This window comes from Delphinapterus leucas, chromosome 15 (genome assembly GCF_059928025.1).
Source record: "Delphinapterus leucas isolate spDelLeu-1000000601 "Yukka" chromosome 15, BTC_Dleu_Yukka2, whole genome shotgun sequence".
NCBI lineage: Eukaryota > Metazoa > Chordata > Mammalia > Artiodactyla > Monodontidae > Delphinapterus > Delphinapterus leucas.
The window spans coordinates 66,240,228-66,253,720 of record NC_143143.1 but is presented as its reverse complement, the minus strand read 5'-3'; the positions used below and the strand labels follow the sequence as shown (position 1 = coordinate 66,253,720).

General features: G+C 53.9%; 1 protein-coding gene across 3 annotated transcripts in view; it reads left to right on the top strand.

The window, feature by feature from the left end:
• The window catches only part of MTCL2 (microtubule crosslinking factor 2), a 74,966-nt gene that overhangs the window by 9,750 nt on the left and 51,723 nt on the right, over positions 1-13,493 (top strand). For all 3 annotated transcript variants that reach the window (XM_022592477.3, XM_022592476.3, XM_022592478.3), the window contains exon 2: positions 13,065-13,289. In XM_022592477.3, coding sequence (XP_022448185.1) covers positions 13,065-13,289 — 225 coding nt within the window. The remainder of the gene's footprint in view (positions 1-13,064; positions 13,290-13,493) is intronic.

Below are 13,493 nucleotides of genomic sequence, written 5' to 3'. Positions count from 1 at the left end.
CCTTTGGGGTCAGGTCTGGGGCCAGACCTTGCTTTGTCACCTCCTCCCTGTACATGAACCCCATGTGCGAGGCCCCCTCATCAAGCCTCAGTCTTCCTATCTGTAAAATGGGAACCTAATCCCTTTTTTGCAGAGCACTTGGGAGGATTAGTATTCAGGTATATGGCACATCCAGCACTGTCCTGGGCACAGCAGAAGGGAGGGATCCCCATGTCCTGTGTAGCCTCTGGGGCAGAGAGGGTTCCCCAGGGGAGGGGCTCGGCTAAGTTCTAAGCAGAGGCCTGACCAGCAGCCAAGGTTATTACTAAGGTCATTGCCCCGGATGCCCCATAGGCGTGACCTCATCTGCAGTCACATTCTCTTCCTTCTGGTGCCAGAAGGAACTTGGAGCTGGGGTGGGGAAAGAGCTAGAGACTCTGGGGTGTTCTGGGCCAGGCTGGCCCTGGCATTCACTGGAGGCCCACAGGTCAGCGGATGGCACTGGCCTCCCTGAGGAATGGCAGGGAGTCAGAGAAGGTGAGAGCAGCAGGCCAGCCTTTCCCTTCTCTGGGGTCCAAGGTGGTGAAGAGCACTGTGGTCTAGAGCCGAGCCCACCTGGGCTTGAATCCTGGTTCCGCCTTTTCCTCTATGAGCTTTGCCTTTGTAAGCCTCAGTCTCCTCATCTGTAAAATGGGGATGCTGATACTCCTTTGCTGATGGAGGGCTGCCTTTGGGGTCCCACATTCTAAGACTGGGGTGAATAATCTCTCTCCCATTGCCTGCACCGCAAAGAGAAGCTCGGGCTCCAATAGAAAAACTGTTTTGGGTCCTGTGGCTAGGCTGGACCAGTTAAACATCTTTCCCGTGGTTTTGCCCCAGATCCACATGGGATCTTCTGGGTCAGTTGCATCAGCCTCTCCCCTCCACACCCCTCCTGGGCCCTGCCCAATTGCCTGGGTGGCCTGTGTGGTGCTGCCTTTCTCAGCCTCACCTCACCCCTGCTCCACCCCAGTCTGAGCGCTCCATGCATCCCAAGCCTCTATCCCTGCATTCTTCCCACTGCGGGGGCGGGGGGGGGGGGGCTTTTTACTGTAGTTCCCTCCCGCCTCCCTTGGTTTCCTCCTCCACCTTCATGTGTTCAGCTCCAGGCCAGGCTCCTGTGTTAGACACGAAGGGGCTTCCTATAGGCTCCTTTGGGGCATTTACCTCTACAGTAATTAGATTATTAATTGGATAATTACAGGTTTCACTCCAGCCCCTCCCCCTATGTGCTCTGCATGAGGGCAGGGATCTTACCAGGGTGGGACTTAACCCCTTCTTTTCACACAAGTGTAAGTAAACTGAGGCTCAGGGAGGTTAAAGGGCTTGCCAGAGGTCACACAGCCTGCAAGTGGCAAGAGGCAGAAGGACTGGGATCTCGTGATGCTCTTTGCTCAGAGATTTGGCTGTGGCCCAGAGGCCCTTTGGGGGATGTTTTAAACACATCCAGATCCAAAAGCTGCCTTCCTTCCTGTCAACAGAGAAAGGACAGGAGGGATGCTGTCGGGTGTCCCCGCTGTGAGTGCCTCCCCAGAGGCATCAGGGACTGCAGAGGCCTCCCTGCTCTGACGGGTGAGGCCTGGAATGGGGCAGTGACAAGCCAGGCCTGGCCTTGGTGGGCAGTGTTCTCCGGGCATCTCCTCCCTGCCCACCCCTTCCACACACGCACACACACACACACAGCTCCCCACCAGAGAGAGTGTCTGTGGTCTCATGCACAGAGCTGTGCCACATCTGGGAGGCTCACTCCTGATTGCCTTTGGAGCCTTCATCTTCCTGAGCCTCTGTTTACTTATCTGTAAAATGGGCATAAAGTAATAGCACTTTCCTCAAAGGGACTGTCATTGAGATAACGGACATTCACTCAGATCTCAGCCAGGTGTCTGGCACATGGTAAACCCTTGTAAACGTTAGCTATTATGATTCTCACTGTTGTCCCATTATAGAGACTGTCTAGTCTAGTTTACTAGAGCTCAAATTGGACTCAAATCCTGGCTGTGCCATTGAACTGTGACCTTGAGTAGACCTTTCTGACCTCAGTTCCTCACCAGTCAGTGGGGTGGCTGGGGATACAGTGAGGTAGTGTGTGCTACCTGGCACGTGCGTGGCACAGGGGGAGTGCTCAGTGAGCTCCATGCCTGTTACTGTCTATTGCTGTTGGAGAGGTAAGTTCAGGACCCTGTCTTCCCTCATGACCCTGTGTGTCACTGGGACCAGGCAGCCTCCATGCCAGTGGGAGGGGGCATTGTGTAGCATGGCCGTGCCTGGCTGGGGTCCTGGCCCTCCTCTTCCAGGACCCTTGACCCTGACTCCCCTAAAACTAGAGCCCAGCCTCCAGGCAATGAGGCTAAGCTGAGAGGTGGGAACCCCAAGTCCCTCCCTGCTTGACTCTGTTCAGTCTGGGGGACTATGGGGTTGTCCCCAGTCCCTCTCTAGGCCTCAGTGTCCCTGCTTGTGAAGGGATGGTGTCTCTGGGTTCCCCTCCGCCTGCTGCTACTCCCACAGTCTTGGCTTTTGAGCTGGGAGGAGAGTGGAGCTCTGCAGAGCCTTCTGCCCTCCTTGGGGTCCAAGTGTGAAGATCTCATCTGGAGCCTTGACAGACCCTGGAGGACAGGCAGAAGGGACAGCAGATGGCTGCCCTGGCCTCTCGGGGGTCTGGCATGCCGCCCTTGTGGCCACTGCTGGCCCAAACTGCAGGTCAGCCCTTCCGGGCTAGGGTGAGTGGCCCGGGCCAGAGCCAGGGTGGCAGATGGGCAGGCAGCCTGGGCTTTGGCCTGAGGGAGGGACCGTGGGGGGCAGGGTGGTGTGGGAGAAGGCAGGCCAGGCAGAGGCTCCCGCAGAGTGAAGGTTCTGGGTCCCTTAGCTCAGCTGTCATTCTTCCTGGGTCTGTTGCCCATTGGTAGGTTGGGTCCCTAGAACCTGGGCAGGAGGTGATAAATTTGGGTGAGGTTTGAAATTGGGCAGGGACGCAGTTGGGCTGGGACCTGTGATACGCTCCTTGAAAGAAACACGGGGTTGAGATGAACCCAATGGGCTTAGAAGGGTCTGGAAGGCTTCTCTGAGGAGGTGGCATTTAAGTGGAGGCTTCAAGCAGGACGGGGAGCCAGTAGTGGGAGATGCAGGGGAGGAGAATCCAGGCAGAGGCATAGAGGTAGGACAGGCAAGGTGTCTTCTGGCTGCGGGGAGAAGACCCGAGTGGCTAGAGTGTAGCCAGCAAGAGGAGGAATGGGGGGAGATGAAGATGGACAGGTAGGCAGGATCAGCCTTCTGTTTTGCTTTCAAGTCCGGTGATTTACATACCGTGAAATGAGTTTTGACAAATGCACACAGCTCTGTTAACCACCACCACAATCAAGACAGAGAACCATCGACCTCCAAAATTCCCCCGTGCCCCTTTGTAGTCAGTTCCTCCCTCCTCCCCCAGCCCCTGGCAACCACTGATCTGTTTTCTGTCCCTATAGTCTTGCCTGTTCCAGAGTGTCATGGAAATGGCTTAATACAGTCGGTAGCCAACGGAGTCTGACTTCCTTCACTTAGTGTAATGCGTTTGGGCTCCGACCACATGGTTGTGGGTATTGGCATTTCCTTCCTTTTTCTTGCTGAGTTGTATTCCATTATATGGATGTACCACCATTTAGCCATTCACCAGTTGAGGAACATTTAGGTTGTTTCCAGATTTTGGCAATTGTTGGAGGGTTTTAAACAGGAGAGTAACAGTTTACAAAAAATCACTCCATGTACTAAGTGAAGAACGGATTAGTGGGGAGCAGACTGACCATCATGGGGACTAAATCCAGTGATTTGGTGATGAATCTGGCCCACCATAGATATTCACTAATTGTTCATACAAAACGGCTGTGCTCCGAGGTAGCCAGGGAGGCTTCTTGGTGGAGGTGGCATTTGAGGTGGAGCAGTGAGGAGGTGGGAGACAGATGCAGAATGGAAGGAGGCCCAGGCAGTGCAGAGTCCCCGTTGGAGCTGGGTGGGCTGAGACCCCGGCTCCCTGCTCCTGACCCAGCCTTAGTATCCCAGGGTTTCTAGAATGTGGTGTGCAGGGCCCAGATCAGAGTTCCCTGGGGACGCTGGGTGAACAGGCCCCTCCCAGGGTCCACCCTAGCCCTGTGGGGGCTGATTCTCTTGGGAGGGAGTTGGCCAGGGGACCTCTGCGCTGGAACAGTCTCTTCCTTGGTGGCTGGTAAGAGGCTGCCTCCTCATGCCTTCAGGAGCCTCCTGTCCCCCTGGTTCCTTCCCTGTCCCCTGTGGGCCAGCTGAGAGCTGTTGCTGAGGCTCACCCACCCATTGCTGCTTGCTGTGTTTCTGCAGAGGGCCTTCGTGTTCGGTCGCTTTCCCCTCCAGCTCCATGGGTCGGGAGACCTTCTCACCATCTACTTTTCCAGACCAGTTCCATCAGACCCAGGCATCTGGAGTCACTGCGAGTGTTCCAGTAGCCCCACATCTCACCCCCGCCCCCTTCTGTCCTCGTTGTGCAGAGATTAATCATCTTACATTCCTGTAGGTTTCCTGAAGAAAGCATTCTTTCCTGGAACATTTTATTTTGTTTTGGCCACACCGAAAGGCTTCCAGGAGCTTAGTTCCCCCACCCGGGGTTGAACCGGGGTCCACGGTAGTGGAAGCACTGAGTCCTAACCACTGGACTGCCAGGGAATTCCCTGGAACATTTTATTTATTTATTTAAATTTTATTTTTATTTATTTATTTTGGCTGCGTTAGGTCTTCATTGCAGTGCGCGGGCTTCTCATCGCGGGGGCTTCTCTTGTTGCGGAGCACGGGCTCCAGGTGTGCGGGCTTCAGTAGTTGTGGCTCTGGGGCTCAGTAGTTGTGGCTCGCGGGCTCTAGAGCGCAGGTTAAGTGGTTGTGGCGCACGGGCTTAGTTGCTCCACGGCATGTGGGATCTTCCCGGACCAGGGCTCGAACCCGTGTCCCCTGCATTGGCAGGCGGATTCTTAACCACTGCGACACCAGGGACGTCCCTCCTGGAACATTTTAAATGTGGCGCGAAAGCGGAGCTCTGCTTCGCCAGCTTTATGCCCTGATGGTGGAGAGCGAGGGTCTGGGGTGGCGACCCAGACCCCACAGATGAGGCGGCTCCAGAGGGAGCACAGACTCCATCTTATTTTACGCCATGTACTGAGAGTAATTCTCAGAATAATGTTTTTAAATGTTTAAAACAAAATATAAAGGAAAGCAAGCATATTGAAATATAGTTATCAAAGTATATTTTTAAATTATGATATAGTAATATGTGTGTTTATTAACTCATAAGATCTGGAAACAGGTCTGTTAACTACTGTAATTTCACAGTACTGATGAGTGTATACGATATTTTGACATTTCTGCAACAGCTGTTATGGGATATGAAAATATCTGTGGTTTCTTTTGGTGCCGAAACTATAAGTACTGCTGATACAACCGTGGCTTGTCCAGAATAGAAGGAAACGTTAATTTTTAGTTAGCATTAGTGAAAGTAAAGACGTGATTTTTTTTTTCCCTTCCCATCCAAGTTCATGGACTCCCTGCATTCTGGTGCAGGTGAAAGAGCGTGAAGTCTGAAACCCGAGTCCCGCTTGGAGGTGTCTCTGTGTGACCCTGGACACAGCCCACCTCCCCTGTGCTCCTCTGCGGTTCTTTGCCTCTAGAACAGAGATGGTGATTCCTGTCCTGCCTGTCCATGGGGCTTCTGTGAGGACCCGTGAGATGACTCACATGGAATGTCTTTGTAAACTGTGAAGCCCCGTGCTGCCATGCAATGCCACGCTATTATTAGCGGTAGTGTGAGCTCATGTCTGGCCCTCCGGCCCAGCGTGGACCAAAAGACTCTTCCTGGCCAATTCCCTCAGGATTCCTGGGAACCAATCCATTTCAGGGAGCGGGTCTGCCCCTGAGAGGCTGATTCTTGCAGGCTGACCTCATGGGTCATTAGAGGATGTGAGGGAGGATGGACAGAGGTGTACTTGTGGGCAGGGAGTGGGTGGGTGAGCTGAGGTTCGAGAGACCCTGCCCATCCTCCTGAGGTGGCATGGGGGTCTGAGGCCAGCCCTGGAGCAGCCTAGGCTCTCCCTGACTCTTTGCGGCTGACCTGGGGCTGGGATCAGGAGGGCCTGCCCTCTCTGGGTTGTGAGAGAGGCTGGGCAGGGCAGAAGCCATACTCCTTTCATTCATTCATCTACCCACCCATAGACAGTGATGGGTGCCTGCTCCGTCCCATGTCCTGTCCAAGGCTGTGCTGGGGACCAGACACGAGTCAGACCCAGCACCTGCCCTCCCCGCCAGCTCCTGGGGAAGATAGACTTGAAGACGAGCAAATGCGACCTAAAGTTGTTAGCACGAGAAGAATGGAGTTCAGAGCGTGGGGTTTGAATCAGATTGGGGGAGGAGGGAATACTCTGGAAGGATGAGAAAGTTAGCAGTTAGCCTGGCAAAGGCTCTCTAGCAGAGGGAATAGCTCAAGCAACCCTGGGAGTAGAACACACAGTTAAGATGCACTGGCCCAGGGTTACAGGGCTTGTTTGGATTCCAACTCCACCGCTCCTTTGCTTGAGCAGCTCTGGGAAACTTCTGAGCCTCAGTTTCCTCATCTGCAAAGTGGGAACATTTTCCCTACCTACCTCACAGAGCTGGTAAGGGGTCAAACTATTGTGCACGTACTGTGCTTGGACTGGGCCTGGTAATTAGTGAGCTTCCCGATAGGTGGTGGCTAGTTCTTCGTCGTGGTGTACCTGGACATGGAGGGCAGAGGCAAGACAGAAGTGGGGAGGAGACCCGGGGTGGGTGGGGGGGCGGTGGGAGAGGGGTGTGCTCAGATTCCAGGGTAAGAAGCTTGTACCTAACACAGAGACCAGTGGGAAAGTGGAGGAGATAGAAAGCTATCTGCTTTTTTTTTTTTTCCAATAAACAGGTATTACCTCTATAATCAGAGCAAAATAAACATTCTCTGTAAAGGGAAAGGCTGACTACCCTGGCAGCAGCGTGGGTGCCCGATCCTGTCCCCCGTCCTCCCCGCTCCACTCCCCGTTCTCAGTCCAGGTTAAATAATCAGGTTAAGCTTCAAGGGGAGGAGAGGTTTCCTTGAAGGAGCGGCCGGAGGGGATGGGGTTTGGAGGCCTGGCAGGCTGTGCCTGATCCGAGCACCTTTGCTCAGCTTCTTCAGTCCAGACTTTCTGACTGTGGCGGGGGGGGTGCGGTTTGAGAATCGGGGGCCCCTGGGCTCTGAGGTGGGCACTGCTGGGCAGTGTGGCCTCTTCCTGTCTGCAGTGGGGGATGAAGTCTGGGTTTCCCCACCGACGTTGGGGGGTCTCCGACAACCTTGTACAGCCACTGGGCTGGCGTAGTTCAGTGGTGTTGGCCCCCTCGCTCCGCATTTCCCCGCGGCTGGGTTGAGAGGCTCAGCGGACACTGAGCTGTCTTTTTTTTTTTTTTTTTTTTTTTTAAAGAGGAAACTTTTTTTTTAATTAATTAATTAAAAAATTTTTTTTGGCTGCGTTTGGTCTTTTTTGCTGCGCATGGGCTCTTCTCTAGTTGCGGCGAGCAGGGGCTACTCTTTGTTGCCGTGCACGGGCTTCTCATTGTGGTGGCTTCTCTTGTTGCGGAGCACGGGCTCTAGGCGTACGGCCTTCAGTAGTTGTGGCACGCGGGCTTCAGTAGTTGTGGCTTGAGGGCTCTAGAGCACAGACTCAGTAGTTATGGCACGAGGGCTTAGTTGCTCCGTGTCACGTGGGATCTTCCCGGACCAGGGCTCAAACCCACGTCCCCTGCATTGGCAGGTGGATTCTTAGCCATTGCGCCACCAGGGAAGCCCTACTGTGCTGTCTTTGAAGGGAAGCATGAGCTCCCCACCCACTACACGCCAGCGATTCCCTACCAGCTCCCTCGGTTGGATCAGACAGTCCCTGGATGAAGTCCTGGGAGACTGGGAGGCTCAGTGAGGTCCAAGAACCTCTGGAGGGAAGCAGAGTCCTACCCTCAGCCCCCTCCCCATGTCCCAGCAGCCCCTTTCCCAGCCCCCACCTCAGACCCCAAAAGCTCAGCTTCTGCTGCACACATCCCAGCAGACCCAGGCGTGCGGGCCACAATTCAGCCTTTGTGGACTCACCCTCTCACGTGGACGGTGCCAGGAGGGGCTGACCGCATTCCGCCTGCAGCTGGGACAAGCCCCCGAGAGGCCTGGGCCCCCCTTGGCCTCCACGGAGAGATGGAGCTGGCATGAATGCAACATCCTGCATTTGCAGAAATGGACTGTGGTGAAGGGCAGGCCTGGAGAGACAGCTGCTCATGTGAGAAAGGTCATTCATTCATTCACTTCTTCAATAGATGCTTATTGAGACCCCGCTCTGTGCCAGGCTCTGGGCTGAGGACTTGTGTGCTGAGACATGTGACTCTTGCGCATTTAAGGAAAGAGACTGGAAGGAAGGGACTTCCCTGGTGGCGCGATGGTTAAGAACCTGCCTGCCAATGCGGGGGACGCGGGTTCGAGCCCTGGTCCGGGAAGATCCCACACGCCGTGGAACAACTAAGCCCGTGCGCCACAACTACTGAGCCTGAGCTCTAGAGCCTGTGGGCCACAACTACCGAAGCCTGTGTGCCTAGAGTCCGTGCTCCGAAACAAGAGAAGCCACCGCAATGTGAAGCCCGTGCACCGCAACGAAGAGTAGCCCCCTCTCGCTGCAACTAGAGAAAGCCTGCATGCAGCAAATAAGACCCAATGCAGCCAAAAAATAAATTAAAAAAAAAAAAAAAAAGACTGGAAGGAAACACCCTGCATTAGAGTCACTCGGGGGCCCCCATTTCCAGGGTTTCGGATTCAGGAGTTCTCAGTCAGGGCGTGAGGATTTCTGGCAAGTCCCCCACCAGTGTTGCTAATGCTGCTGGTCCAGGGACCACACTTTGAGAACCACTGTGATTCAAGACCAGGTGGAGGAATGATGAGTGGTTTATGTTTTCTGTTTTCAAAACTGTCTTTATGATCGTCATTTACTTTTTTTAATAATTTTTTTTATGATTAACATTTTTTAAAATTTATTTATTTATTTATTTTTGGCTGCGTTGGGTCTTCGTTGCTGCATGCAGGCTTTCTCTAGTTGCAGTGAGCAGGGGCTACTCTTCATTGCGGTGCACGGGCTTCACATTGCGGTGGCTTCTCTTGTTGCGGAGCATGGGCTCCAGGTGCGCGGGCTTCAGTAGTAGTGGCACATGGGCTCAGTAGTTGCGGCGCATGGGCTCTAGAGCGCAGGCTCAGTAGCTGTGGCGCACGGGCTTAGTTGCTCTGTGGCATGTGGGATCTTCCCGGACCAGGGCTCTAACCTGTGCCCCCTGCATTGGCAGGTGGATTCTTAACCACTGCGCCACCAGGGAAGTCCCGTCATTTACTTTTATAAACAGAAAAATCAGTTTTTAAAAAAAATATTTATTTGGCTGCATCGGGTCTTAGTTACGGCACGCGGGATCCTCGTTGCAGCATGCAGAATCTTTTCTTTTTTTGCGCACGTGGGCTCTTCGTTGCGGCACATGGGCTTCTCTCTAGTTGTGGCACTCGGGCTCTAGAGTGCGTGGCCTCAGTAGTTGCGGTGCACGGACTCTCTAATTGTGGCACACGGGCTTAATTGCCCCGCGGCATGTGGAATCTTAGTTCCCCAACCAGGGATCGAACCCGCATCCCCTGCATTGGAAGGCGGCTTCTTAACCACGGGACTACCAGGGAAGTCCCGAAAAAATCAGTTATTTAAAAGTTAGAAAAATAAGCGGTCGCCAAAAATGACTCCAGTGCCCTGGGTGTGGTCCTGTGTTGTGGGCTGTCACCTCCCATGATCTAAATGTCATACATCTTTTTTTTTTTTTGTGGTACGCGGGCCTCTCACTGTTGTCGCCTCCCCCGTTGAGGAGCACAGGCTCCGGACGCGCAGGCTCAATGGCCATGGCTCATGGGCCCAGCCGCTCCGCGGCATGTGGGATCTTCCCGGACCGGGGCATGAACCCGTGTCCCCTGCATCGGCAGGCGGACTCTCAACCACTGTGCCACCAGGGAAGCCCTCATACATCTTTTAATGTAGCCCAGCATCATTAGCTTGTGTATCCCCTGCACTTCCCTTTGGCTCACCCTGCACTTTGGGTCCACTCTGACCCCCAAATCCTCCCTGTCAACATGTTCTGTAAATAGTATGGTGAGGATTTGGACATAGGCCCATCTGGAGGCTGGTTTAGCTTGGATTTAGCCAACTGGCCCACACTTTCTTAGTGCCGTTTCCTTTATGCTCCCTTAATCTCGCCAGCTGAAATGCGTGTGGACCCCTCACTTCCTCATTCCTTTAACTGGTGTGATCATTGACTGTCCCACTTCCTCCTTCTCCACTTTTAGTTCTGTCTGCTTGGCATGGGGGGGAGGCTGCGTCTGTGTATATATTGGGGTAGAGGTGGGGTTCCTGATGAGGGGACCATTCCTCTGCAGCTTGATGTAGGCAGAATCATTCACTTTGCGGGGTGCTGCTGAACCACCCCCACCCCCCCCAACTAGGAGCGAGGCTGTGGTGCCAGGTGGGAATCAAACCCTTCAGTTGCTGGTGGGAATGGGACAGTATCTGTTGTGGTTGAGAGAAGCAGATACCCTGTCATCCCCTCTGTCTTCCTTTCCTGTGTTCAGAACCATTTGAGAAATAGTCCCAGGAGTAACTGGGTGCAGATGGATATAAAAACCTCCATGAACTTTCATACTAAAAACCAGCCTGAAGGTGCCACTTCCTAACCCTGAATTAAGCCAACCCATCCAGTCTCAGGGGCGCTGGGAACCGCAGGCCATTCCTCCGTAGGGAGCCACCCATTTTCTTTGGGGAAAGGGAGGCTCAGAGGGCTGGTGAACCCAGCTCTCCAGATGTGGTCCCTCTCCAGAGCCTGCACAGTGGTTGGTTTGTTTGCTTCTTGGACCCACCCCGCTTTCCCATCAGCACCATTTCTAGGTGCTTTCTGTGACTCCTTTGGGATGCCTTTGGCAGGTCATTCATCTCCTGTGACTCGGTTTCTCTTTTTCTTTCTTTTTTTTCTTTTGCGGTACGCGGGCCTCTCACTGTTGTGGCCTCTCCCGTTGCGGAGCACAGTCTCTGGACGCGCAGGCTCAGCGGCCGTGGCTCACGGGCCCAGCCGCTCCGCGGCATGTGGGATCTTCCTGGACCGGGGCACGAACCCGTGTCCCCTGCATCGGCCTGCAGACTCTCAACCACTGTGCCACCAGGGAAGCCCATCGGTTTCTCTTTTTAGTGTACAATTTTATTTAATCCGTTCAATCACACTAAGGGCAGATATTATTATTTCCATTTGTGACTCAGCTTTCAAACCTGCTGTTAGACATGGTAATCATCCATTTCTTCTCCTGGGTCTCCCCACTCATCCCCCTACACTTTGTGTCTAATGATTGTTTCACGTTGGTATGTCTTTTTGTGATTGTTTACATAACAAGACATGCCTCCATGCACTCAGTATTTGTTGGGAGCCTGCAGGATGCTGGGCCCTGTGCTGGGTGTAGGGCATACAGCGGGGAGTGAGGTAGACGTGGGGAAGCCCCCCAGGCACTCACGGTCTCTCTGGGAGACAAACTGTTAAATGAAGAATTGCTGATATACCCATGATAACAAAGGGGAAGTGAAGGACATCTGGGAGTTGATGACAGAGGTGGTCAGGAGCTGCCCTGAGGAAGTGAGGTCATCCCCCTCAACCCCCTCCACTTAAAACCCAGACTCAGATTCTTTACTCAACCCTTCAAGGCCCTGAATGGCTGACCCCTGTCAGTTTCCCCAGCCTCAACTGACCCCTGTAGCTACCCTGGCTGCCTTGCTGTATCTTGACACACTGAGCTCTTTCCTGCCTCTGGGCCTTTGCACACACTGCTCCCTGCCTCTCTCTCTGCATGGCTGTTCCTTCTTGCCTCAGCTCAAATGTCCCTTGAGAAGCGGCCTCCCCGACCTTGTCCTCTAACATAGCACCTTCCCCCATTACTCTTTCATATTACCCAGGTGTTTTGGTTCTGGTTTTTTGGTTTTTTGTCTTCCCAGCTCTTAACAGTATCTGTGGGGTTTTTTTATCTTTCAGTTTACTGTGTGTCTTGCCAATGAGACTTGGGGCTCCATGCAGACAATACAGAAAGGGCCACGTTTGTCTTGGTCACCACTCTCCTTCCCCACCCCCTGTGCCTGCACAGAGCCTGGTACACAGTTGGTGTTCATAAATGCTTGTTGAATGAGCCTCTTCTGCTTCCCCAGTGCATTACTTCCCTATTGCTGCTATAATAAGTTACTGCGAATTTGACTTAAAACAATCCCAGGGCTTCCCTGGTGGCGCAGTGGTTGAGAGTCCGCCCGCCGATACAGGGGATACGGGTTCGTGCCCCGGTCCGGGAAGATCCCACATGCCGCAGAGCGGCTAGGCCTGTGAGCCATGGCCGCTGAGCCTGCGCGTCCGGAGCCTGTGCTCCGCACCGGGAGAGGCCACAACAGTGAGAGGCCCGCGTACAGCAAAAAAAAAAAAAAAAAAAAAACCAATCCCAGATTATTATCTTATAATTCTGGAGGTCAGAAGTCTGAAAGCCAAGGTGTTGTCAGGGCTCCATCCCTGTAAAGGCTCTGGGGAGAATCCGTTCCCTTTCCTGCTTCTAGAGGCTGCCTGCATTCCTCGGTTCATGGCCCTTTCTGCATCTTCAACATACATCACCCCAACCTCTGCCACATCGCCTTCTCCCGCTCTGAGCCCCTTGCCTCCCTCTTATACGGATGCTTGTAATTACACTGGGCCCACCCAGATAATCCAGCAAAATTTCCCAATCTCAAGATCCTTAACTTAATCACATTTGCAAAATCCCTTTGCCGTGTAAGGTAACATATTCACAGATTCTGGGAATTAGGACATGGGCATCTTGGGGACCCATTACGCAGTCTGCCACACCCAGACCCCCTGAGGTGTGCCTAGGACAGCATCGAGTGTGCCCTGCACTCAAGTACCCTGGCCACTGCCATAGGGCCCAGCGACCTGACCTCTCCTTCCCTCTGCAGGACGAGATTGAGGAGCTGCGGGCAGAGATGCTGGAGATGCGGGACGTCTATATGGAGGAGGATGTGTACCAGTTGCAGGAGCTGCGGCAGCAGCTGGACCAGGCCAGCAAGACCTGTCGCATCCTGCAGTACCGGCTGCGCAAGGCTGAGCGCCGCAGCCTCCGCGCTGCCCAGACTGGCCAGGTGGACGGCGAGCTCATCCGTGGCCTGGAGCAGGACGTCAAGGTAAGCCCAGGGCCCTCCCAACCCTCACAGGTGCCCTTTCTGGGGGGTCGGACCATGAGCCCGAGTGCCCAGGTCAGCTCCCTCCTCATGTGTCCTTGGGCAAGTTCCATCATCTCTTTGGGCCTCAGCGTCTTCATCTGTAAAATGGGGATCCCTAGGAACTGACAGGCCATCTACCACGGTTGTCCCAAAGTGGTATCATAA